The 23,536-nt window shown below is 38.9% G+C and overlaps 7 protein-coding genes across 14 annotated transcripts; 4 read left to right on the top strand and 3 right to left on the bottom strand.

Annotated features, from left to right (window-relative positions):
• Positions 1–400: 400 nt before the first annotated feature.
• LOC129797262 (3-ketodihydrosphingosine reductase) lies at positions 401–1,970 on the top strand. Its single transcript, XM_055839648.1, has 3 exons — positions 401–911; positions 991–1,562; positions 1,624–1,970. The coding sequence occupies exons 1-3, from the start codon at positions 695–697 to the stop codon at positions 1,825–1,827; spliced, it is 993 nt and encodes a 330-aa protein (XP_055695623.1). The 5' UTR covers positions 401–694; the 3' UTR covers positions 1,828–1,970.
• On the bottom strand, positions 1,832–6,737 carry LOC129797259 (mucin-19). 2 transcript variants are annotated; one of them, XM_055839641.1, is made up of 4 exons: positions 5,970–6,737; positions 5,808–5,909; positions 2,514–5,745; positions 1,832–2,448 (listed from the first exon to the last, which is right to left on the bottom strand). In XM_055839641.1, the coding sequence occupies exons 1-4, from the start codon at positions 6,026–6,028 to the stop codon at positions 1,963–1,965; spliced, it is 3,879 nt and encodes a 1,292-aa protein (XP_055695616.1). In that variant the 5' UTR covers positions 6,029–6,737; the 3' UTR covers positions 1,832–1,962. The 2 variants fall into 2 exon arrangements, with proteins under 2 accessions (XP_055695616.1, XP_055695617.1); XM_055839642.1 differs by having other exon boundaries at positions 5,808–5,906; positions 5,970–6,337.
• Positions 6,736–13,689, bottom strand: LOC129797260 (spastin). 3 transcript variants are annotated; one of them, XM_055839646.1, is made up of 6 exons: positions 13,560–13,689; positions 12,733–12,995; positions 10,168–10,338; positions 9,245–9,457; positions 8,731–8,912; positions 6,736–8,189 (listed from the first exon to the last, which is right to left on the bottom strand). In XM_055839646.1, exons 2-6 carry the CDS (start codon positions 12,857–12,859, stop codon positions 7,167–7,169), a joined length of 1,716 nt encoding a protein of 571 aa, XP_055695621.1. In that variant the 5' UTR covers positions 12,860–12,995; positions 13,560–13,689; the 3' UTR covers positions 6,736–7,166. The 3 variants fall into 3 exon arrangements, with proteins under 3 accessions (XP_055695621.1, XP_055695618.1, XP_055695620.1); XM_055839643.1 differs by having other exon boundaries at positions 12,733–13,687; XM_055839645.1 differs by lacking the exon at positions 9,245–9,457 and having other exon boundaries at positions 12,733–13,689.
• Positions 13,690–13,712: 23 nt separating this feature from the next.
• LOC129797265 (ribosomal RNA processing protein 36 homolog) lies at positions 13,713–14,722 on the top strand. Its single transcript, XM_055839651.1, has 3 exons — positions 13,713–13,885; positions 13,948–14,464; positions 14,537–14,722. Exons 1-3 carry the CDS (start codon positions 13,802–13,804, stop codon positions 14,668–14,670), a joined length of 735 nt encoding a protein of 244 aa, XP_055695626.1. The 5' UTR covers positions 13,713–13,801; the 3' UTR covers positions 14,671–14,722.
• Positions 14,668–15,398, bottom strand: LOC129797266 (39S ribosomal protein L11, mitochondrial). Its single transcript, XM_055839653.1, has one exon. The coding sequence runs from the start codon at positions 15,321–15,323 to the stop codon at positions 14,733–14,735; it is 591 nt and encodes a 196-aa protein (XP_055695628.1). The 5' UTR covers positions 15,324–15,398; the 3' UTR covers positions 14,668–14,732.
• Positions 15,399–15,449: 51 nt separating this feature from the next.
• Positions 15,450–16,711, top strand: LOC129797264 (splicing regulator SDE2). Its single transcript, XM_055839650.1, has 2 exons — positions 15,450–15,638; positions 15,813–16,711. The coding sequence occupies exons 1-2, from the start codon at positions 15,543–15,545 to the stop codon at positions 16,503–16,505; spliced, it is 789 nt and encodes a 262-aa protein (XP_055695625.1). The 5' UTR covers positions 15,450–15,542; the 3' UTR covers positions 16,506–16,711.
• On the top strand, positions 16,486–23,424 carry LOC129797267 (high affinity copper uptake protein 1). Of its 5 annotated transcripts, none has more exons than XM_055839657.1 (5): positions 16,486–17,053; positions 17,911–18,077; positions 18,146–18,998; positions 21,465–21,688; positions 22,504–23,424. In XM_055839657.1, exons 3-5 carry the CDS (start codon positions 18,864–18,866, stop codon positions 22,703–22,705), a joined length of 561 nt encoding a protein of 186 aa, XP_055695632.1. In that variant the 5' UTR covers positions 16,486–17,053; positions 17,911–18,077; positions 18,146–18,863; the 3' UTR covers positions 22,706–23,424. The 5 variants fall into 5 exon arrangements, with proteins under 5 accessions (XP_055695632.1, XP_055695633.1, XP_055695630.1 ...); XM_055839658.1 differs by having other exon boundaries at positions 16,595–16,809; XM_055839655.1 differs by having other exon boundaries at positions 16,631–16,837.
• The last annotated feature ends 112 nt before the right edge of the window (positions 23,425–23,536 follow it).

Genomic DNA, 23,536 nt, shown 5'->3' with positions numbered 1-23,536 from the left:
GAATCAAATTCTGAGCCGTTCCTGAAAAAATTGGGATTACACGTGTCATTTTAATTATTTTGAGGTTGAGGTTAGAAAACATATTAATTTTCTTGGTCTAGGTAGGGTGAGAAATAAAAACAACCCCACTAGCACACGGTTCGTGACGTGACTAACTTCATTCTAAGAAATTTTCCGCAGCATGGCCGTTACACCAATTTTTGAATTCCCTTCTTCTACATTTTCCTTAATAACTTTTCTTGTGGTGGACGGATTGAACTGAAATTTTTACACAACCTCCTCAGATAACCAAGGAACTTATTTCCAAAAGATGGGAACGCTAACTTTTATATTTATTAAGTTATAGCACGAAATATAGGGCTGGGGTCGTTCAACGACCCCGCTTGGCGGCCTAGAGGTTAAAACAATAAATAAATGTCTAATTGGCTCTTCACAGGAATTTTATGCGATTCTGAGGCATTTTCTGATCAGAATAGCAACTAAGAGTATTTAGCTATTTTAAACTGGAAATCAGGAAAATTGGGAAAGACTTGAAAGGGACGCGGGAAACGACGCGTCATACTGGCGGTGTTTTATCTCAGAACGAATCATCAATTAAAATTTAACCTCACAAAATACTTACCTGGGCGTGTTTTGTGTTCATTCTAGATATTTCTATTTCAACATTTTTGGGATCAATTTGTATTCTTGAAGAATGGCTCTTGATCTTGTGTCCTACCTCCTTATTATCCTGGTGGTTGTCCTGCATGTCGTTGTTTTGGGATTTGTGCTAAGGAAACGTCCCAAGAGTATTGCAGGGAAGCACGTTGTAGTCACCGGTGGATCCTCAGGAATTGGTCTCTGGACAGCTATTCACTGCTTCAAGCGAGGCGCCAATGTGACGATTGTAGCTAGGAACATGCAAATTTTAGGTTAATTTCTTATGGAAACTCCGCAAAAGATAAAATTGAGATAAGATCAGTTTTTATACAAGATTTATATTCCTTACAGCTAAAGCTAAAGAGGTGATTGAAAAGAGCAGGGTAAATGATGAGCAGAAAATCCACATCAAGTCGCTCGATCTGGCCAACAGCTATGAAGTCGTTGAGGCTGGTATGAAGGAAATTGAGGATGAGATGAAGCTACCTATCTATATGCTCGTCAACTGTGCCGGATTGGCTGTTTGTGGCTTAGTGGAAGAAGTCAGCGTGCAGGATGCAAAATTCATGATGGATGTCAACTACTACGGCACCTACTACCCCACACGATATGTCTTGCCGAAGATGAAAGCAGCTGGACAAGGAATCATCGTCATTACATCATCTCAGGCGGCACTTCTTGGTATCTACGGATATGGCCCCTATGCAGCCACTAAGTTTGCCCTCCGTGGTTTAGCTGAAACTATCCACATGGAAGCAAGTCAAGCTGGAGTTGATGTTACTCTGGCACTGCCATGTGACACCGACACCCCTGGATTTGAGCGTGAAGAGAAGACAAAACCACAGGAGACAAAATTAATTTCATCATCCGGAGGACTCGTACAACCATCCGTCGTGGCAGAACGTCTCGTGGATGATGCCCTTGTAAGTATTTCCGTTTAATTCTCAAGCAACGAATTATAATTGTTTTCCTTTTCATCTCCAGACCGGATCATTTTTCTCCGTTTACGGCCTCGAGAGTTGGATCCTCTCAATCCTTTGCGTAGGCATGGCTCCGTGGTCAGGTTTCTATCTCAATATGCTACAGATTGTTCTTCTCTCACCCCTACGCCTTGTGAGCTTCTTCATTCGCCGAAACTTCAACAGTATTATCCGTGATTGCGCCAAAGCAAAACCCAAAAAAGATTGAAAACCATATTAAGGACTAAAACCCAAAGAACGATTATATTTCGTCATTACATAATTTTTTTTCATAATATACAGATTTATAGTTTAAAAAACAATTTTTAATGTATTTCCTAGATGTGAATAAACTGCTATGTGCCTACTTAATACGTCTAGTTGCTTGTCTGTAGGAGCGTCTCTGTGTGGGGCCCCCACTGCTGCCTATACTAAACCCACCCTGAGCATTTGTTGCCCCAAAAGCGAATGGTTGTTGTGGCGTTGTAGGATTGGAACCCGTAAAGTTGAACGCCGGTGCCGGATTGGGAGTCCCAAAAGCCGGTGGGGCATTTCCAGTTGCATTTTGCTGCCCACCACCGAAGACAGTTACACCAGAACCAAAAGCCGGCAGTGGAGGCTTTGATTGCTCTGCCTGGGCCGCCTGAGTGGACAGACCGAAAGCAAAGGGTCCCGATGAGGCACCACCACCAAACGCAGGAGCTGGTGCAGCAGTATTCTGATTGCCAGAGAAGGAAAATGACGCGTTATTGGGAGCTGAAGATGCTCCACCAAATTGAAATGGGGCCCCAGCTGATGCGGTAAAATTGAAGGGTTTATTTGTTTGCTCTCCAAATGTATTTCCTGTCGTCTGTAATTCCAAAAATTGAAATATATAAATGAGAAACGAAAGAATTATTGTGAAGTTTTCCTCACCTGAGATTGTGCTTGACCAAAAATCCCAGCACCTGAAGCTGCTGAAGCAGTTGTTGTAGCGGTTTGTCCAAAAGAAAACTGCGATCCTGTCGAAGTTGTCCCAAAAGCACTCTTTCCCCATTCATTGGATGCCGCCTGTTGCTGCTGTCCAGTACCCCCAAAGGCATTTCCCGCGGAAAATATCGAAGTTGCACTCGTTGTGGCCGGTGCGGAAGTTGTTGCAGCTCCAAATACCGCTACACCGGATGAACTTCCAAACACCGGAGCTGTTGCATTGGCGGTAGTTGTGGCTGTACCCCCGAAAATTGAAGAATTCGTTGAGCCTCCAAAGAGCGACGTACTCCCAGCTGATGCTGCTGCCTCGAAGGGTGTCTTCTTTTCGAAAGAAAAGGGTGTTGCAGCTGATGTTTGTGGTGATTTTGCTTGGGATGCGTTAAATACAAAAGCAGAGGAATTCTGTGATGTCTGATTTGCATTGTTTGTTGTTGCTCCAAAGGTGAATAGAGATTTTGTATCCGTACTACTTTTAGGGACTCCAAAAGTCGACGCTGCCGTTGTGGCACCGCCAAAGGTCGATGAAGACGTAGCTGGAGTCCCAAAGATCGGTGCAGACGTAGATGGAGTTCCAAAGGTAGGAGCAGATGTTGCTGCTGGTGTTCCAAATACCGATGCAGACGTAGATGGAGTCCCAAATGCTGGTGTGGAAGCTGCTGTGCTTCCAAATGACGGAGTAGTCGTTGCTGGACTTCCAAAGACTGAAGCAGCAGTATTTTGACCTCCAAATCCAGCCGCAGCTTGACTAACCGATGCTCCAAATGCTGACGTTGAGGTGACTGGTGCGTGGCCAAAAACAGATGTGGTTGTTGTGGACGAACCTCCAAATGCCGGAGAAGATATAGTTTGGCTGCCAAAAACGGAAATGGAAGCAGATGGATTTCCAAATGTCGGTGCTGTGGCTGGTTTGGAAAATCCAGAAAAGGTTCCCTCCGTATAGCCTCCACATGGGAGTGAATTGAAGGTATTCGTTGAAGGTGTTGTCTTTGCCACATTACCTCCCCCGAAGGTAATCACCCCATCAGGCTTTTTAAAATCAATCCCCGTGGATTGTGTGGTCTTCGATGTATCCCCGAAAGTTGATGTTGTCGATCCAAAGACAAATTTCGACTCTGCGGGTGCTGCTTTCGTGACTACTGGCGTACCAAATGACGGATACTGAGGAGGATTCCCTGAAGAATTTGTCACTGAACTGGTAACAGTAGCCACTGGGGCGCTACTAGCCACTGGTTTGAACGTAAAAAGAGAATTGGCTGGGTAAGCTGGAGGATTTGATGCGCCCGTTGATGATAATCCCGTGCTCAGAGATACCGACGATGGTGCAGCTGATGTTGTGGCAAAATTTTGCATAAAATTAGCCGGCTGCACCGCTGGAGGATTTGCTGCTGTAGCTGTTGTCGTGGCAACTGTACTCGTTGGAGCTTTAGATGCGACTGAGAAACTCGTTGAGAGTGTTTTTGGAAATTCTCCAGTTTCCTTTGCGAGGCTATTTGTAGAATTTCCTGAGATTCCTAAAGTGAATGGACTACTAGTCTTGGGACTACACGTACTTCCTCCAAAGGTCGGTAAGTAATTCCCAACAGGTCGAAGTGGGGAGGATGATGTAGTGGGTGCAGTAGATGTGGCAGCTGTTGATGCCTGCGGATTGAATCCAAAATTTATTGGAGCAGCTAATTTTGGAGGAGTTGCTACAGATTGAACCTTTGATGCATCACTCACAGCAGGACGTAGCAAAAATGGTGAAGTATTTGCTGAAGTGGGCACAGACGCTGTGTTTTCTTCCAATTTCTTATCAGAAACTTTGTTTTCCACTTGCTTATCCTTCTCTATCATCGAATTGGCACCATTTTCCGTAGATTCTACCTTCTTCGAAGCTTCGGATGTCGTTGAGGATACTCCAAATTTAAACATAGGTGTGGAGGTAGCCACAGGAGCATCTTTAGTCAATTCCTTTTGCTCAGTGGAGGCTTTTGTAAGGGAAATTTCCGCAACTTTAGACGATTTGGGCGTTTCAAAGATCACAGGTGCTATTTTGGGCAATTCTGGAGATTTCTCAGCAGCCAAGGGAGCTTGAGGTGTTGATTCATCTTTCGAATCTGTCTTTCCATCCACAGCATCAGGGGATTCATCTTCGAAGTTTCTACTTAAATAGCTCAACATCATTGCAAGCTTTGACTTTGTTCCCTCTTTCGATGCCTTTTTGTCCTTCACTAAAAACTGACTGTTTTGCTTTGGACGTACTAAGTTCATTGATCGTCCCTCCTCATCGTCTTCCGTGTCTGACAAGACTCTCTCTTGAATTTTATCGTAATTCTGATTAAAGAGTGTTATCTTCGGTGTAGGTTTTGGGGGAATCGTCGGCGATGTGTATTTGGGCGTGGGGCTCACATTTGGAACTACTTTTTGAACTGTTGGAGAATCAATTACTTCTCGCGACTCCACAGGTGCTATGGGACTTCGCTTCTGTGGCTCAACAGTAGCCTGAGGACGCTGGAAATGTTTCCTTTTTGCATCTCCCACCAGAACGTCTTCGATTCTCCTCTTGGGGTTCAACAACCGCACACTTGAGCTGAGAGAACTCAAAATATCAGCACTGTCTCGACACAATTTCTTTTTCGTCGACTCAGCAATTGTTGCTTCCGAAGGGCTTGGAGGAGAAATTTTCTCACGCTGTCGCTTCGTTTGGTTTGCTCTTGTCTCATCCGGTAGTGGTCCATCAATCTCCGTGCACTCTTTACACGGCTTTTTCTTTGTCCTCTCCCCATTGAAATCCTCATTGTGAATCCTCTTGCGGGAGATTTCAGTCAGAGCATCGAGTACAGATCGTGTGGGTGTGGATTCAATACCCGCTGACGGTGCTAAGGGTTCATTGTCATACAATTTTCTCGGTTCTCTGTAGTCCTCTGCAGGTGTAGATGGCGGGGAGAGTCCTTGTCGTAGGATATTTAATCTGATATTCCTATCTGCCACGGATTTGTCCGGAGGTGCAATTTTTACAGCCGACAGCGGATTGTTTCTCTTTACTGAAAACTCAATTTCTTTTCTCTTTAGATGGACAATCGGAAACTGTCCGGGTTTGTTATATATATGCCTTGGACTCCGTGTCATTTTCTGACTGTCCTCGTAATATTTGACAATTCTAGAACTCAAACCATTGCTCTGTGTATCCAAGAGAATCCTGCAAATTGATAAAGTGTAAACCAAAAAACTTTTAATGACTTTTATACAATTTTTACTCACTCTGGATCTATCCTTGGGGGACTACTAAAACTCTGCCCAAGCCTTGAAGTTGATGGCCCCCTCCTCGGTGTGTCATTCCTTTCCGTCGAGCGAGAAACGCTGCTGCAAGAGACATTCAGGGTTAATTGCGCTGTCAATTGCACAACTCCACGAAATGCATACCTTTCATTCCCCGAAATACTAGAATTGGTGGATTTAATGCCATTCCTCTTGTTGAACATCTTCTTGGTCAGAAATAAGGCGATTTCCCAGCTAAATTTTGCCGAAAACTCACACGTTTTCACATAACCTCAATATATATTCACAACAAGATTATTCACAAAAGCGCTCAATATATTCGGGTTGGAATACAATTTTTACACACCTCGCACTTTTGAGATTTTCACTAATTAATTTATGCTCGCATATTTTTATTTAAAATGCGTTTTTCACCAATTTTGGGGGGAAATTGACGGAGAAAACCAAAAGGGGCAAGCACGAGAAAGCGCTTTATTGTTTTTTTCTCGACGTCAAATTCCTGCCTACTTGGCGCCCTTACGCCAACTGGCGGATTTTTTTGAAAGCAAAAATAGTATTTTTTTCGTTTCTGTTTACGTTCATCAAGGTCGTTTCATTTTTCATTCATTACCTTCCTGGGAAAGATTTACAAGAAAATATTCCTTCAAGGCGTCTCAGTGCAGCAGGATACAATGAATTTGACTGTTGAACACTACCGTGCCCTGATTATATACGATTTTCGAAGCAATTTAACTGAACAGCAGTGCCATGATCGTCTTGTTGCGGCTTTCGGTGAGGACTCTGCACCTACCATATCAACAATACAGACAATTTATGCGGAACTTCAGGGCTACACCCCCGCAAATGATTCATCAGAACTCGAGGAAGCTTCATCGGAAGACAAGCCGAACACTTCAAAGAAAAAGCGCACAGAGAATGATAAGTAGCAGAAGCTTTTATTACAATTTCCGGATGTATCCTCATTTTTTTTGTAAGCAATAGAAACCTTTAAACTCGATTTTACCTTAAAATACAATGTAATTATAATATTTATCAGATAGTATGTGCTGTTGTTAAGAAATCAACGTGATCAACCCTCAAACATGGCATACAAAAATATTACATACTAAAATATCATGTTCCCGACTGATCTGTTGCTTCTTTAATTTTACATTTCCTTTTTGTTATAATTAATTTTTACTGGTGTCGTTATTTTCGTACAAGTATTCGCTTAGAAATTAACTAAAATTTAAGAAATAAAATGATATATTTTTCGCGAGAAAGTCCCGCAATTGTAAATGATGGCTTTTTTTGTTTTCAAAAGAGGAAAAAAAAGTATGGCAAAATTTGCGCTTTCTGCTTCTACATTGTAACATCCCCAAAGTCCTGTGACCATTTCTCATAAGCAGTCAAGCTCTGTGGTGCAACAGAACGGCGAATGCGCTTAAGGGAATTCATAAAGTCTTGCTCAGTGATTGATCTCACTTTAGTGGGATCCATATTCTTTACTTGTTCAACATTAAGCTCACGAATTGGCTCCAGTGCTGCATCCTTGGCAAGAGCCGTGAGATCTGATCCGGAGTAGCCGTCAGTTTGATTGGCGAGTCGTTTTAGTGCTTCAACGGACAGTGGGCTGCCCTGTTTCTCCAGCAAACGCTTCAGTAGAAGTTCACGCGTCTCCAGTTCTGGTAGAGATACATAGACGCGCTTTGGGAAACGCCTAAGGGCTGCTTCATCCAGCTCCTGGGGTCTATTGGTAGCAGCTAGTACGACAATGCGATCCCCTTCGGGATTCCCCGGAATTCCATCAAACTCCACGAGGAATTCCGTCTTGAGACGTCGAGATGCCTCATGTTCGCTCGAACTTCTCTCCGACAGTAGGCTGTCAACTTCGTCAATAAAGATTATCGAGGGCTGCATCTCTCGTGCAACTGCAAACAATGCCCTCACAAGCTTCTCTCCATCACCCACATACTTGCTCGTAAGTGATGCTGCAGAAATATTAAAGAATGTTGCTGAACACTCTGTGGCTACGGCACGAGCCAGCAGGGTCTTCCCATTTCCCGGTGGACCGAAAAGCAACAGCCCTCGTGCTGGACTTCTTAGCCCCGTAAACAACTCTGGGCGCACAGAGGGAAGAATCACCATTTCTTGAAGAGCTTGCTTCGCCACATCCTGCCCCACAATATCATTCCACTCCACTTTGGAGCCACCCTCAACGATCTCATCCATTATAATTTGCACCAACTTCTGTTCTACGCCCTTTACAGAAATTGTTGTGGGAGATGAAGCTGGAGGACCCCCAAGAGGAGTCCTAGAGCGCAATGGTGGTGTATTGCGCCCAGTACTAGCTCCTGCTCTACGAATGGGCGAATTGCCAGAGATCTACAAAGAAAAGATAAATTTTTTCGTTAATAAAATCATTCCTGTTCGCATAATTTGCAACATGAGCTTTTGGATTGCTCGTGAGCTGAATCTTTGAGTCTGCTTGGAATAAAAATTGAGAACTTAACAGTCCTTGCAGGATTTTTTCGAGAGTTCACGTAAAAAAAAATCTGCACATTTTTACGGCTTTCCATATATTCTGAATGACTCCCTTCTGCACTGAGGTCAAGAGCACTTTATAAATTTTAAACTATATTTCGTGGAATACTCTCGCTTCTCACCTCCATACTGTTTGCTTTCATTTTGCAAACACACGAATTGGGTGGAAAGAATTAAAATCAGCCATCGCAGCATAATTTCCTTCATCCCTTTTCATCGTTGCATAAATGCTTTTTGTGAACATATACAGCTTCTTCTCTTCTCTATATAACACTACTAATTGCCATGCCAAATTGGGGAGACCAACACTGCTGGTCTCATCCACTTTGCCAGAGAAGGGAGTTAACAAACCACGAGTGAAGAGGAAATGCAATTAACTCACCGAAAGTTGGCGTCGCACGGCAGGCGGAGTTGCGATGGATTTGAGTACAGGACGCTGCGGAGGTTGTGTTCCACTCCCACCGGGTTTTGTACCACCCATACTCCTGGGTAGAGTCTGTGATTTTGCCATAACACCCAGATTTGCCGGTCGCTTCGTACCCACGGTCAATTTCCTCCCGGAAGCTACACACATCATGAATTTTATCGGCATTCAAAGGAAACATAAGGGAAAAATTAGTCTTCGACGGTAAACCATAAATTGGTTAAATTAATTTTATTTATCCCACCCTATAGTGTAATAATATATGTGGTGTGTGATGTTAGATAGGATTTGATTTGCGAATGAATGCGAGTGCTTCAAAAATTCAACTTTGTGTTAACCATTATTAAATACACAGAAAATATATAAAATTCATCTCATTAAATCGAGGATCTACTACAGAAAAAGAGGCAGTTGGAATTTTGTTTTTCAAACCAATATTTTGAGGATTGTTGCTGTTCTCACTTCATCTTACCTTCAGTTGCTTTAGTGCTCTTATTTATCACAACATTCTTCGATGGTTGAGACAATGCCTTAGCACTATTTGTCCCCGTGGTCGTCGTCAGGAGATTCTTACTAACGCTATTGTCTCGCAAAATATTACGCTTGTTTATACAACTAGAGACTTTTGTGTGATTTCTTGAGGTAGTTTCTAAATTTTCTAATTTCAGTTCTTCCATCATTAATTCTAAAAATAAAGAGGGAAAGAAAACACACCAATAAAAGAGGAAACAAAATCATAATAAAAAAATGGGATGGGATAAAATAATATATTACATAATATATACAAAACAAACAATATATAAAAGAGCAGAGTTGGAATATTCTTGCATTATACTCTCATAGAAACATGAGAGAAGGTTATTTTTTTAAATATTAAATGCAAGGAGCGCCCTGAATTTCTATGTTAAATAGCTTATTTTGTTTGATTAAATAGTAATTTTTGTAGTAATAAATTTATTGAAGATGAAGATTCAACTCAGAGTCCCCTCACCTTATAAACATTTCCAATTGAATCTCTTTTGCGCTCAATTTAGCTTTAAAAAAAAGAGAGCACTATTGTTGAATTTTAGGACACATTCCAGCCAAAAAAAAATCCATAAAACATCTTCAAAGTATGTCAAATTTCAAATATACCTTGAAAAAAAAAATACACCCGATTTGTAAAATAAAAGAAAAATGATCTGGAATTTTTCCAACTCTGCGGGGGGAAGAAGGAAGGAAAATTCACGACATAAACAACATATTCACAGTCAGAGCAATGAAAAAAAACATACAAATGAGCACATATTTGTGTGAATTTCGTGTTGGAAGGTAGAAGCCAAATCACGTGAGAACAATTTTTTTCTCCATTTTCTGTGTTTCAAAAAAAAGCAAAGAAAAGAAAAGGAAACATACCGAGAAAATGCAATCGGTCTCGTGCCATGGACAAATTGGTCTGCATCTTGTCATGGAGTCTCTGAGCCCTCTCCCAAACATCCCCGCGGCCACTCCAGCAATCAACAGCAATCCCTCGCTCAAGCTCCTGTATCCCTTTGCGGTAGAGCTCGATGGCAATCTCCTTTTGACCTACAAATACAAACATACACACGGTCACGATAAGAGAACAAAGAGAACCATACACAACTTTTGCACTAATTCACATTGCAGAGGAACGAACACACAAGGTAGGTATATTAATAAATAAATTCTGTTCCATTTCACATAATTGTCGTCCAATCAATATAAGGATGTTTTTGCCTAAGCACGGCATCCATGCAAGACATTGAACTATATAAAAATTGCCGAGTTTATTCTACCCTAGCACGCTTCTTTTTCCACCCTCAATTATATTCAGTTAAAATATTTACCCCATTCCCCATTGCAAGATGTTTGATTGAAATATCGTGAGATTTTCTTTGGCGTCAAAAGGTGCATTAGCAATGTGCGCTGAGCATAAACAATGTGTTGTAAAGAATAAGGAACTGCACGCAATTTTAGTATTACTGAAACTCACTTCAATGCAATTTAAATAAAAACAAAAAAGGAGAAATTAAAAATAATTTGTTAAATGAAAATGGACAAATCTCTTGGGTTAAAACTTTCTCATTCCTTTTTAAATTCTTTAAATTCTCCAAAGTACAATATAGCATGTTTAACACTGCAAAAAGTGCTCCTAATTAAATATTATGAGAAAGTTTATGGCATTTAGAGACATGATGAGATGTATTTTATTTTATGAATGTCTCACATTTCATCTTTTATGTATTCCCATGAACTACATTATGTATTGTAAAGTTTTGTAAACAACTTTTTCGGTAATTTGAAAGTATAATGCTTTAGATTCGACTTAGGGATTAAAGGATTGGGGATTAAAATTAAAAGATTTTGATAACAAAATGTAATTCAATTAAATTAAAAATTGGAACATACAGTAGAATTGAATTTTAACTTAATTTAAGTTAATTTTAAACATAAGGAAATGCGTAATTTATGTTTGAGTTAATGAAGGTAGATAATTCATTCAATTGCAAGTGTGGCATGAAAATTAGGCATTCTTTCTCCCTAACCATTATATTTTTAGGCAATAGATAAATTGCAAGAAAAAAATACAAAATTTTGGTGGTTTGAAACATTTAAAATAAAAATATTAAACCTTCGAGCTTGAATTGATTCTCAAATCGACATTAATGAATTAATTTATCATTCCCTTATTTCAAAATTCATCAACTAAAAGCACACATGAAGAAACTAATTTATCAACTATGCCCAAAACGAGAGAGAGAAAAATCTAATTTTGTAGGGAGAACATAGAAGAACGATTTCTCATGATTTATTGAACAATTTTGGTCGTGTTCACTTTTCCATGAAAAAAGAGGCTGAAGCGGTTAAAGTATAGAAGACTGTGTGGCTGCACAGCACACAGTTCATTGGAGTGGATTTTGGACGATGAGGTGAGGTGACTTCACCACAAGTTCACCTTCGGTGTCTCATTTTGTCCATAAATAGCTGTGAATTGAATGAGTTCACTGAATCTCCATTCCCTGTGTGCCACACAGAATTTGCAATTGAATCTCGCTCCCATATAGGAGGGGTGGCACTCCCAATGGGAATTTCATTGGATGCACTCGACGATGAGTTTGCAAAGCGTAATATGGATTTTCCGTCAACACCGGGAAAAGTGAGATATTAAGAGAACTCTCGGATGTAATTGAGAGGCTCAAGTATCTACCCGTAGCCTCTTGTTCATTTTCATTCAGGTACAGTGAAATAATGAAAGTGGATGAGAATGTCTGATGTAGGTTAGCAGATCTTAAGGGTTGATTGAGAGCACATCTCTGTGTGGATCTCAAGGGATGTTTTATGGAATTGTTTTCTATTTTTGGTTACTGCCAAAAATGAGCAGAGAATCACTTCACAATTGCTGTGAGAAATTCATTGTGAAAGGCACGAGGGAAATCATCTTAAAATGTTGTGTTTATTCAACCAACAAAACTTGTAATCTTCAGGCGTTTGGTTATCTAATCATAAATAATGTAAAGTTCATCTTTTCACGTAAAACTAATCTACTTATAAAACAGAAGTACTTGTAGATAGCAATATTTTGAGAGATTATGAGAAAAATGAGATTCTTAAATTTTCAATTTAATAGAAAAACTCCATCTGTATTAGCTTACATTGGAATATGAGGAATCCCGAATTTTTTAGACAAAGAACATGGGTCAGTCAAGGACAATGGTTTTTGTATCTCTAAATGCCATAAAATAAATTGCTTTCTCTATAAACTTCACTCGATTCTTAAGAAAGATTAATGCCAACAATCTCATACAGACATCCCGTGTGAGGATATACTTTTAAAAGGAATCTCATTATAGTCATCGTCATGCTATGCATATAGCCTTAGGGTGCCTACCACCCACTCATAGCCTTCTCTATTGAATTCTAACATAAAAAGGAGGGGGTAAGTGATGGAATTTATCTTACCTTCATTCTCCTCGTCAATCTTGAGAGCTTTCGATATGTACTCAAAAGCACGCCTGTGGTGATGTTTCTGCTTTGCGAGAAGTGGATCTCCTGGCCCCGGGCCACTTTGTCTACTTCCTGAAGACATCTCGATGGCACCCTCCTTGTCACCCTGAGCGTCTTCGAGGTGAACAGTCGCGGAATTTGTGGCGGATGTGTTCACCTCAATTCCACACTCTCGGCGGCGTCTCAGCCAATTTCTGTGTGCCACGCGGGATGTAGCACTGTACAAGTATCGAAATATCACAAATAATTGATACAAAAGTGATCGGAGAATGTTGAACAGGAGTATTATGGGGAATGAGACAACGTAGAGATTTTGTTTGTGAACTGAAGCTGCTGGCTCAGCCGCCCCTGGGGAGTCTGTCTCACTGGAATTGTCACTGTGGTCGCACTTTCGCTGACTGGGCACCTTGCCACATTGGTTTCCCTGACCCTTGTTCCGCACCATTCGTGATTCCCTGTCCAGTGTCCCTACATTCTCAACGTTTATGGCAACAAAATTGCTGCTTCCACTCTGCGTTCGACTTCGCGTTCTACTTCGACTGCCGCCTTCGCACGATTCACCACCACCCTCTACACACTCATCACGCATCTTTTTTCATCAATCACCACTGCCACCCTAATGGAAGCGCAGACACACTCACGACGAAATTTTGGGGCTCAGAAGGAGCTTCCATTGTTCCAAAGTAACTTAGTTTTCACACTCGCATCACGACCATGGGGATGTTATGCAAAGCACCAAACTTTGGGGAATGTGGCGTATGTAAAATGGGAGACCAACTTACACACTTGAAGCCCTATGACTTTTTTCACGTCCTGTCCCCCAGGATTGTGCGCTTTCTGGAGTTGTCCTCTCGTCACCTCCTCGCCAGAACGGTCGTTCAAAATTCTTTTGTCACCCAATGCGATTTATCTGCGATCTTGCGGAAAAATATCTAACTAGTTAACCAAAACAAATCACTGAAAAATAATATTTTTCTGCAAAGTTTTTTATAAAATTATCCAAAAAGCAAAAAGATTACAAATAATGTCAGATTCCGAGGAAGACATCAAAGATTCATCTTCAGATGAGGAGGCAGAGGAAACAAAAGATGACAGTGATCCTGAAAAGGTAATATTTTGATTAAAACTTATATTGTTTGCAGTTTAGAAGCCCACGTGTTTCTTTTTTAGGAAGCAATCAAAGAAGAGCTGAAAAACATGCCTTTTGAGGAGCTAATAAAGCTCAAGAAAAAATTGGGAGCAAAGGTGTACAATTCCACAGTTTTGGGCATAAATAAGAAGACAGAATCCGTCAAGAAAGATTTTAAACGTGAAAATAAGAATAGACCAAGAGAAATGAGTTTCCGGAAACCCATTGTGGAGAGGCAAAGGAAAAAGAGCGAAATAATTCGTCCTAGAGATCCTCGTTTTGATGCAAAATGCGGGGAATTCAGCAGGAGTGAATTCAAAAAAAGATTCAGTTTTGTAGATGAAATGAGGATGAAAGAAATTGCAGAGCTAAAGGAAAGTTTGAAGAAAACAGAAGATCCTGAGGAGAAGAAAAAGATCAAGGGATTAATTCAGAGACTCGATAATCAAGTTCGCGAGGCATCTAAAATGAAGGAGAAAGAGGAGAGAGACAAATCTGAAATTCAAAATATCCAAAAGGCCAGAGACGAGGGAAAGACTCCAATTTACACCAACAAGAGTAAGTGCTACAATTATTTTAAAATTGAAAAAAAAATGTACTAAATATTAAATATTGCAAAATTCTTTATAGAGCAACAAAAGCTGAAGAATTTGGTTGAGCAATACAAGGATCTCAAACAATCTGGGAAACTGCAGAAACACATTGAGAAACGACGAAAGAAGAATGCTTCTCGGGACAGGAAGAAAATGAATCGCATCAAATAAATCCGTAATAATTTTTATTCTAATTAAATTTAATATGACTGACTATACAAAATCTTTAATAATTAACCCGTCCGGAGCATCTTAGCTTCCCTCTTCTCTTGTAATTCCTTGCGCTGTTCTTCAACAACAAGTTTTCTATCTTCTAGAAATTGTGCATATTCCTCAGGATCCAAATGCCGAACTACTTGAATACCACACGTCCGGGCAGCTACAATCACCATGTTGCACATCTGCTCGAGTGTGAGCAGAGCATTTGGTGGATCTTGTAATTTGATTTTAGCAATCTCATACACATGCTTCAAGGTGATCTTCCCACCAATTTCTCGTCCGGGACTCATGACACCCTTTTGAATGCCAGCTGCTTGCTTCACGAAGAAAGTACAGGGTGGATTATGAATGACCAATTCATAGGACCTGTCGGACTTCACAGAGACACGACAGGGAAGAGGAATTCCTTCCTTCATGTCCTTTGTTCGTTCATTAAAATCCTTGCAAAAGGCAGCAATATTTATTCCTCGTTGTCCCAACATGGGACCAAGAGGTGGACTGGCAACTGCCATCCCAGCAGGGATATTTGTCTTCAATTTCGATGTGTGATTCACCTTGTCGGCCACTTTCTTTAAACTCTTTAATCTTCCAATCGTTTTCGACATAGTTTTAATTAGTTTTTAATCACTTTTTTCAAAGTTGTTTTTAATGAGAAGTTAAACACAAAAATGAGGTTATGTCTTCCAAATTTCTTTTTTGATGATTCTTGCGGCCTCTAGCGGAAATTTCACAACTACACTTTGACGTTTATAAACGTAAACAAAACAAGCATATCAAGCTCTTGAGAAAAAGTGCATTCTTTTTGCAAAAATATTGCTTTAAAAATGATATCAACAGTATATTTGGGCTCAACTATCATCACTAGAGTATCCCCAAACTCGACGTTAAGGAGGATAAAGGATCAAATCCACTATGAAGCGGTAAGATTGTAATTTTAAATTGACCTCGAAAAATTTTGATCTTTATATTTTTTATCAATTAAAATCTATTTAAGCTTGTTAATGCATTTAATAGATCTAAAAAGTCCTTTAGAATCAGTACAAAAGCGCAAAATTGTAACTTATTTAATAATTTTACTAATAAATATATTTCAGGGCATTCATCCGGAAGATTACTACGTGCTCGTCAATGGGCGTCGCGTTGGAGAAGACGACTTGATTCCACGAGGATGTGGTCCATTGAACATAGTACTCCGTCAGAAGGGCGGAAAAGGAGGTTTTGGATCGATGCTTCGTGCGATTGGCGCCCAAATTGAGAAGACAACCAACAGAGAAGCCTGTCGTGACCTCAGCGGTAGGCGTTTGAGAGATATCAACGAAGAGCAACGTCTCAAAGCATGGCTGGAGAAGCAAAAGGATGTGGAGAGTGAGAAGCAAGAGCGAAAGAAGCAGAAACTACAGAAGCTTCTGCAAGAACCGAAATTCGAATTCAACGATAAGGAGTACGAGAAAGCCAGGAGTGAGATGACGGAGAAAGTTGATGACGCTGTGGAGAAGGGATTCAAGAAGGCTGTGGAAATTGCTGCTGGAACTTCTGGAGGTGTTAAGCGAAAGACCACGGAAGCTGCACTGGGGGAGAAAGGAAAGAAGAAGAAAAAGAAGACCACCCTGTGGATTGCCGATGATCTCAGTTCTTCATCTGATACCGATACGGATACAGATTCAGAAGCAGAATCGTCAGAAATAAAAGGAGAGAATTCAGCATCTACGTCAAATGCAGACGAGAAGGAAATTCCGAAGATTTCCGAGGAAAGCAATCAGAGCAGCTCCTCTTTAGTTGACAAATAAGCTGAATGCACTCATTTTGCGCTGATACGCAAAAATGTGGGAGATTTATTTATGACGGGTCTGTGTGTAAAACAAAACTGTATCATGGAGGAGTTTAATGTGTGAGTCACATTGAAGTACATATAACATAATGTTATCTTGTTAGTGATAAGTGTGTGCAGCCTCTGCGAAGGGGAAGAATTAATAAAAACAATTGTAGACGGAAATTTAAATATTTGATCATTCTGTCTCCAGACCATTCACACAGTTGGTGCACTTCTCGCTCAAGTTCTTCGGGAGGAATTTTGTGATCGTCAATAGAGAAGTAAATTACTAATTCGTCAATTGAGTGTGTAAGAAAATCCACATTTTTTTTTGCTGATCAGACACATAATTTATGAACACTTGTTCACGATTCTCTGTGAGGGTGAGGAATTAGGAGCTATTTGTGGCACTGATCATTGTTTTGCTGTTGGCTAGTGATAATCGAGTTATTGTTGAGTTATTGGACCTTTACCGTGCGATTATCTGGCAAATAATGTGAGTTGAGTGTCCCAGGTACCCGGTTGGTGAGCTCTTTCTTCAATTTTACTTGCGAGCCGTGCAATTTTGCACACGAGCCGTCTTTTCCACCTGTGCTATCACTGATAAGAAGTTGCCTTTGCACACGTCCCTCCACCATTCACTTTTTGAAAATTCTTTGGTTGCCTCAGTTTCCGTCAATGTGAATAAAATGTTTTAAAGAGAAGAAAATATGATTAGGTGAAGATTCTTTCTATCGTTTGGAATATAATTGAGTATGAGGAAAAGCTATAAAAATAAATTTTACTTTCACAGTCAGCTGAAAAAGTGAATTTTGCAAAGATCTTTGGAACGTTCATTGACTCTCCCCGATAACGGATCTCTGAAAGAAATTCCCATTTCACTATTTTATTTACATTTATTACTTAATTGCCTTGAAATTCTCTTACTCCGGGAGTTGAAGATGTGTGCAAAAAAATCAAAATTATGAGAAAGAATAGAAGAAAAAAAACAATTTTCTGGCATTGACCAAACAGGTTTAGAGTGAGCCGAGCGAGCATCTTTTTTTGTGATGTCATCAACTAAACTCAATGACCTCGAGATCCGCTTTGATGATGATTTCTGGTCAGAGGAACTCATCTGTTTTTTTCATATTATTTAGCAAAAATTTTACAATTCGGGATGTATTTTTTACGCGCGAAACGAATTTTTGTAATTCATGATCCTTTCCATCAGGCGTCGCTGGGTCCTTTATGGAAGAAATACGTTATTCCATTTGAAATATTTTCAAAGAGATAGCAACGGATGATTTTGAGAGATGATCTGCCAAAAAAATTCTCTCTCCCTCTCTCAAGTTTTGCATGAACGTGATTTTTCATCAATATGTTTTCTTGTGAATTCCTAGCGAAATAATCAATCTGCACGTGTATTTGTACGCTGGGGCATTGCAAGAAGGTATTCTCCAGCACCAGTGTGAGCTGAAAAAAAGCGTGAAATCTCATGCGGAGTGGGATAAAATCCACTACACAAAATCTCATTACATCACACGTTGAATGTTATGAAATTTCTCTGGTAAGTGAATGGAAATTGGAACACAATCTGACTATTTTTCCTCACACACTGTTGATTCTCTTCAACAGACTGTGCTACTGCATCTCCTACCTGAACAGCAAACACAGCAAGAGAAATATTTATTTTTCCATTTGGAAAAAAATTAACTACAAAGTAGTCAACGTTATCAGTGGAATCTCACATCAAACCACATGAGACATTTCTCGTGCTGAAAGTCTCTGGGGAATGTCTCTCTCTGGACAGTGAAGAGCTATCAGTCGTTATCAGCTGTGCCATAGCACTTCCATTGGACCCACCGTGATACCGACTAAAACCACAAAACGAGGGGAGGCTCTATAAAATCTCTAATCACACACAGTGGTCAATTCATTTGCGATTATGACACCGTGAATTCTCCCTCGTGTGCCTCGAATCTCTTCACTTGTGTCTGTGGCCAATAGTCCAGCAAGAGCTCTCGCCGTCACCGGATTGACTTTCGCTTCTGATCTCACGGACGAGTTTTGCTAACGAGAGTGGAAAGGGAATTCCACGTATCTGAGTGAAAAATATTAACCAAAAGGTAATATAGCCAGGCAGTCGCTTTCAATTCTTCACGAGAGACACTGTGGAAGCTCCGCAAAGCTCCCGCACGTTTGCAAGAAAAAGAAAAAGAAACCCACCCAAAAGAATTACATTGCTGAGCGGGAAGAATTCGTCGTGGTAGTTCTTGTGGAGTGAATAAAATTGCCTTGAAGCTGTGAGCTCAAATTATCCCAACGAAAATATTAATTAAAATTTGACAAGAACATGGAACACCACGATCACGATCATCATGCTCATCATATGCCGGAGGTGACCACAACAGGAATAAGTGGTTCTCCCCTTAATACACAGCATCACCACGGTGGAGATGAGGATATGGAATGTCCCATGCAGATGATTGTAAGTTGATCTTTAACTTTATTCTGCTCTTACTCTCTGAAAGGAATTTTTCTTTAATGTGTTAGACGTCTTTGTTCAGTTAGAGATTTTTGTAGTACAGTGTGGTTCAAAGACTGTTGTAATTCATGTATGATAGTGCATATTTGAGTTACTTCAAAAGATATTTTAAGAAGATGACTCGATGAATCATTAGCCATTTAAAGTTACAAGATGAAAAATATCCTACCAGTAATATTTTATTAGTTATAAAGAGGGATGTGTAATCCCACTTTGCTTAATAGAGTCAATGAAATGTTAAGGAAAAGCCCAAAATACTTTATTTCTAGATGAGATAGAGCTAAATCATGTAGGTCATTCTTATATAGGATATTTTCCATTCTACAACTTTTCTTAGAACATTTTCTTCCCCCTTGAAAAATGTAATTTTTTTTAGCTTTTAGCTAAATTTTTTAGCCCCAACCTCTCCTATTTTTTTTAGTTCTCAGTCTGAAAAAAACTCGTTTCTACTTTACAAGTTTTTCTCTTTCAGTAAAAAATGAAATTATTTCTCAATTCAATTTATAAGAATGGAGTCAAAGTTTTGTGAAAACTTTTTTATTTTTCTGTAAAATGATTCTTCCATAAAATTTACACTTTTACATGAAAAATTTTCAGTTGAGCGATTACCTAATTCTCAAGTTGAACTTGACAAAGAACTGAAAAGACAAAACGCAAAGAAGCAAATGACACGAGTAGTGTTTGTAATTATTTCGAATACGAAGAATTTATCCATTTCTTCTTTTTTGCGTGCGTCGAATTGTTTGATTAAAATTGCGGAGGTTTAATGAGGCATGCAGAGATAGTGTGTGAAAGAGAGATGAAGAACCTGCTTCATCATACATATCTCTTGGATAGACTAAAAAGAAACTAATTCTACAAAAATTATTATTCTCCCAGTAAGGCGTTCAACATTTGAAGTTGAATACCCTCTCAAAAGTTTTCTTACCTTGCTCCGATTTTTTTGCTCAACATTTAATTCGAACAGCAAATACCAACAAGTATTTAAACTCATGGAAGTGTCTGTAGAAAAAAAATCAAATTCTCTATCTCCCATCGACATGATTGTGGCAAGCAAAAAAAAAAGATTGGCCAATTGGGCGGGAAATTAGATTGTTTAATTGAAAGCAACATTGAAGAGTGAAAAAAAAAAAGAAAAACAGCACGTTTCTGGAGTGACAAAAATGCTCAAATGTAATAATTTGAAAAATTCCACGAATAGATTAATATCGCCGTTAAATGTAGAGAATGTCCCATTCGCAAAACTTTCAGTCTCGCTGTTTATATTTTTGTTGGCGGAATTATTATAGCTTTTTATGCGTTCACGTGAATGCGATGTTGTATGTTTTATTTGATTTTTATGCAAATTGAGCTTGCGGTTAGGCACAATCCCACATGAGATTGGGTAATCAGGAAAGTCCCATGCTGCTGAATTCTTTCTTTTTTTATTGATTTGCGTCAATTGATGGCAAAAATGTGCAATAAGTGGATGAGATGACGTGCAGCGGGCAGCAAAATTTGGGGCATTACTGTCGCCTGAGGATTTAGAAATATTTAGTTGTGTAAGGAATTAGAAAGAAAAAAAATTCGATAACGTGACAAATCGCACGAAAGAATAAATTTACATTTTATAAAAATAACAAAAATAAATCTTCAAGTTCATCGAACACCCAATTGGACTGCAATCTTTAAAGATGTCTTATATAAAAAAATCAAAGCTTAAATGCTGTGGTTGCCCTTGAATTCTTTTAGTCTGTGGTATTTAATATATCAACGCAAGCTAATAAAAAATCGTTTCGTAATCGATTTTTATTTCTATCCGGGTTGTTGAAGCTTTTTGATGATTTTCTTAAATAACTTTTAAACAAAAAGTATTTTAAAATAATGAAAAAACTTGGAAATAATATCTACATATTGTTGTATAAGTTTTTTGTTTAATAAAAATTAATCATCCTGCAAGAATGGTAGAGATAAGCTCTAATAGTCTATTTTCTTTTAACTTGGATTAAAACACAATACAAAATATCATTTGGTAACTTTTCTACTTTCTTATCAAACCAATGTATAATGTTGCAGAAAATTATTCTATTTTTACAAATTAAATGAGCCACACTACCAAAATACTGATAAGACCACAAAATTCCCCGCAACTGCAACCATATTCCATTTATACAAAAGATTGTAACAAAATAGTTAGTAAACTAATTCTCTACATAGGTATTTAAGCTTTTGCGTATAGGGGCACACCCAAAGCATTCACGTTCTCTTTTTTTTTGAAATGCAATTATTGACCCAATAAAGAGTTCAGTTAAGCTGAAAATTCAATGGATCACGTGCTTGGTGCAGTTTTCATAAAATGCAGATCATGAGATGAAAAAAATGAAGAAAAAAGCCTTTTATTTTGTTGTTTATCACTTTCTCATTTTTCAGTTCCACCTCGGTCACTGTGAGGCAATACTCTTCAAGTCGTGGACTGTTTCGGAAGTTGGTGGCTTTGTCGGGGCCGCAATTCTCATTTTTGTGGTGGCCGTCCTCTATGAAGGTCTCAAGTATTTACGCGAGAAACTCTACTATGATGCCCACCAGATGGAATTTTCGCAGCAAGACAAGGAGGGGAGCACACAGAATTTGAGAAATACATCCAAACCCATTCGGTAAACTTTTACTTAAAAATTATTTCAGCACAATATTGTACTTACTTTGTATTTCAATTGCCGTTGAATGATTTGATAAGAAATTAGCTAGACAATCTGTAGGAGCTACTCCATTGGATCTTTTGCTTAAGCGATAAAAATAGATTGTCCAGTAATGCAATGAATATTTTCAATTTACCTACACGCGGTAAATGAAAATGTATTTGTTAGACGCTAAACTCGTTTGCTTTAATGAGATAGAAGATTGTCTACAAAGGCAGCACCAATATCTTTGAATGCTTTGAAGAATATTTATATTATTTCGTGAAGTTATCTGTTGCAAAAAACGTGCAATAGGAAGGAGATAATTTATACAAATTTAGAGAATAAAGCGAATAAACTAACTATAGAACAAAAGAAATAGTTGGGAAATAGTAGAACATTAAAATAATACTTTTAAATAATGTCCAAATTCTAGATTTCATGATGTTGTTCCTCTTTCAATTAAAGCCTTATTTTTCTGACAATTAATTCCTAATACGAAACAAAAGGAAAGAAATTAATGTCAATTTGGTGATAGCTACATGCTTTTTTCCTAGTCTTATCAGAAGTTTTTTAATGATCAGATCAACGCGAATTATGATTGAGTGGATTTTTTTTAATGATCACTAAACATCATTCAATAGCAATTGTATAACGGAAGGGTGAGAAAGTTGTATGCCAGCAAAGAAAATGCGAAAAATTCAGAGAGAGACCTTCAACCAACGCTATTATTGTACATTACTTTTAGCTCAATGCAAACTGTGTCGATTTTCATGCATGATTTCTTCTTGCAGGCAACAAATCTTCAATAAGGCGCACATCATTCAGACATTCCTCCACCTGATTCAGGTGTCCGTGTCCTATGCTCTTATGCTCATTGTAATGACATACAATGTGTGGCTGTTCTTAGCCGTAGTACTGGGGGCTTGTGCTGGATATCTCTTCTTTGGGTGGATCCGCAACAGATCTGTGGATATCACGGAACACTGCCACTAGAAGCGACAGATCATTTCCACTGTTCAATTGAGAGATTCGTCAATGTGAAGCTACTACTAAAAGTTTCGTGGAGAACGATACTCTGAATATTTTGTTACCCATTCTGCTTGTCTGCCGGAACAAACAGCAGCAAAGCAGCCATCGGTGGATGATGCAGGCGATGGGGAACGATGAACAGTGAGAAATCCAGTTACAAACATTTTAATTGTCATATTTTTTACCAACATCTTTTATAATGGTGCAAAGAATTTTGAGTCTTTTTTTATACCTTGAATTCACATCTCTTGTGGCATTTTTTTGCATATAGAGAAAGCAAAAAAAAAAAAGAAAGAGCCAATTAATTGTGTAAAGAGACGGAATGCGTCAAAAATTGTTTAATTTTAATTTTTAGGATTAAAAACATGGAAATAATGATTTGAGATCAACGATGAGATTTTACTCCACTCTTACACAAAACAAATGAAAAGAGTTTTATTGATTGCAAAAAGGCATGTGCTGAAAAAAATTTAATTTTACCTTTAGTTGTTAGTGCGCGGGAACAAAAAAGTATACATACTAGGAAAAAAAAGAAGAAAATGTGTTAATGTCTTGTGCGAGAAATTATGTTGCAATATAATTGGAGAATGAAAAGAACGGCTTAATGTTAAGACAGTTGTTAAGAAATAAGATTTAAAAAAAACTTGTATAAATATTCATTAATTAAAAGTCATTTCGTATTATTTCAGGAGTCTCTATAATAAATATTCCTTGAGATTCTCATGTCAAAGTGGCCGAAAAATTGTCGAGACTCGTCCTGATTCATCCCATTTCCTGCCGGATCCGCCTCTTTAG

Source organism: Lutzomyia longipalpis, chromosome 1 (assembly GCF_024334085.1).
Source record: "Lutzomyia longipalpis isolate SR_M1_2022 chromosome 1, ASM2433408v1".
Classification (NCBI taxonomy): Eukaryota; Metazoa; Arthropoda; class Insecta; order Diptera; family Psychodidae; genus Lutzomyia; species Lutzomyia longipalpis.
The sequence above is the reverse complement of the archived record's forward strand: the minus strand, read 5'-3'. Positions and strand labels throughout refer to the sequence as shown.

What these genes read in the sequence shown, in the direction of transcription:
- LOC129797262 (XM_055839648.1), top strand. Translation starts at nt 695, where the DNA reads ATGGCTCTTGATCTTGTGTCCTACCTCCTTATTATCCTGGTGGTTGTC. An exon ending in TAGGAACATGCAAATTTTAG is followed by an intron (nt 912 to 990) that starts GTTAATTTCTTA and finishes TATTCCTTACAG; the next exon opens with CTAAAGCTAAAGAGGTGATT. An exon ending in GTCTCGTGGATGATGCCCTT is followed by an intron (nt 1,563 to 1,623) that starts GTAAGTATTTCC and finishes TTTCATCTCCAG; the next exon opens with ACCGGATCATTTTTCTCCGT.
- LOC129797260 (XM_055839643.1), bottom strand. Translation starts at nt 13,366, where the DNA reads ATGCGTGATGAGTGTGTAGAGGGTGGTGGTGAATCGTGCGAAGGCGGC. An exon ending in GATTGACGAGGAGAATGAAG is followed by an intron (nt 10,339 to 12,732) that starts GTAAGATAAATT and finishes TTGTATTTGTAG; the next exon opens with GTCAAAAGGAGATTGCCATC. An exon ending in AGACCGATTGCATTTTCTCG is followed by an intron (nt 9,458 to 10,167) that starts GTATGTTTCCTT and finishes CTTTATTTTTAG; the next exon opens with AATTAATGATGGAAGAACTG.
- LOC129797266 (XM_055839653.1), bottom strand. Translation starts at nt 15,323, where the DNA reads ATGTCGAAAACGATTGGAAGATTAAAGAGTTTAAAGAAAGTGGCCGAC.
- LOC129797259 (XM_055839641.1), bottom strand. Translation starts at nt 6,028, where the DNA reads ATGTTCAACAAGAGGAATGGCATTAAATCCACCAATTCTAGTATTTCG. An exon ending in AGTATTTCGGGGAATGAAAG is followed by an intron (nt 5,910 to 5,969) that starts GTATGCATTTCG and finishes TGTCTCTTGCAG; the next exon opens with CAGCGTTTCTCGCTCGACGG. An exon ending in CCCCCAAGGATAGATCCAGA is followed by an intron (nt 5,746 to 5,807) that starts GTGAGTAAAAAT and finishes ATCAATTTGCAG; the next exon opens with GATTCTCTTGGATACACAGA.
- LOC129797264 (XM_055839650.1), top strand. Translation starts at nt 15,543, where the DNA reads ATGATATCAACAGTATATTTGGGCTCAACTATCATCACTAGAGTATCC. An exon ending in ATCAAATCCACTATGAAGCG is followed by an intron (nt 15,639 to 15,812) that starts GTAAGATTGTAA and finishes AATATATTTCAG; the next exon opens with GGCATTCATCCGGAAGATTA.
- LOC129797267 (XM_055839657.1), top strand. Translation starts at nt 18,864, where the DNA reads ATGGAACACCACGATCACGATCATCATGCTCATCATATGCCGGAGGTG. An exon ending in AATGTCCCATGCAGATGATT is followed by an intron (nt 18,999 to 21,464) that starts GTAAGTTGATCT and finishes CTCATTTTTCAG; the next exon opens with TTCCACCTCGGTCACTGTGA. An exon ending in AATACATCCAAACCCATTCG is followed by an intron (nt 21,689 to 22,503) that starts GTAAACTTTTAC and finishes TTCTTCTTGCAG; the next exon opens with GCAACAAATCTTCAATAAGG.
- LOC129797265 (XM_055839651.1), top strand. Translation starts at nt 13,802, where the DNA reads ATGTCAGATTCCGAGGAAGACATCAAAGATTCATCTTCAGATGAGGAG. An exon ending in ATGACAGTGATCCTGAAAAG is followed by an intron (nt 13,886 to 13,947) that starts GTAATATTTTGA and finishes TTTCTTTTTTAG; the next exon opens with GAAGCAATCAAAGAAGAGCT. An exon ending in TCCAATTTACACCAACAAGA is followed by an intron (nt 14,465 to 14,536) that starts GTAAGTGCTACA and finishes AATTCTTTATAG; the next exon opens with AGCAACAAAAGCTGAAGAAT.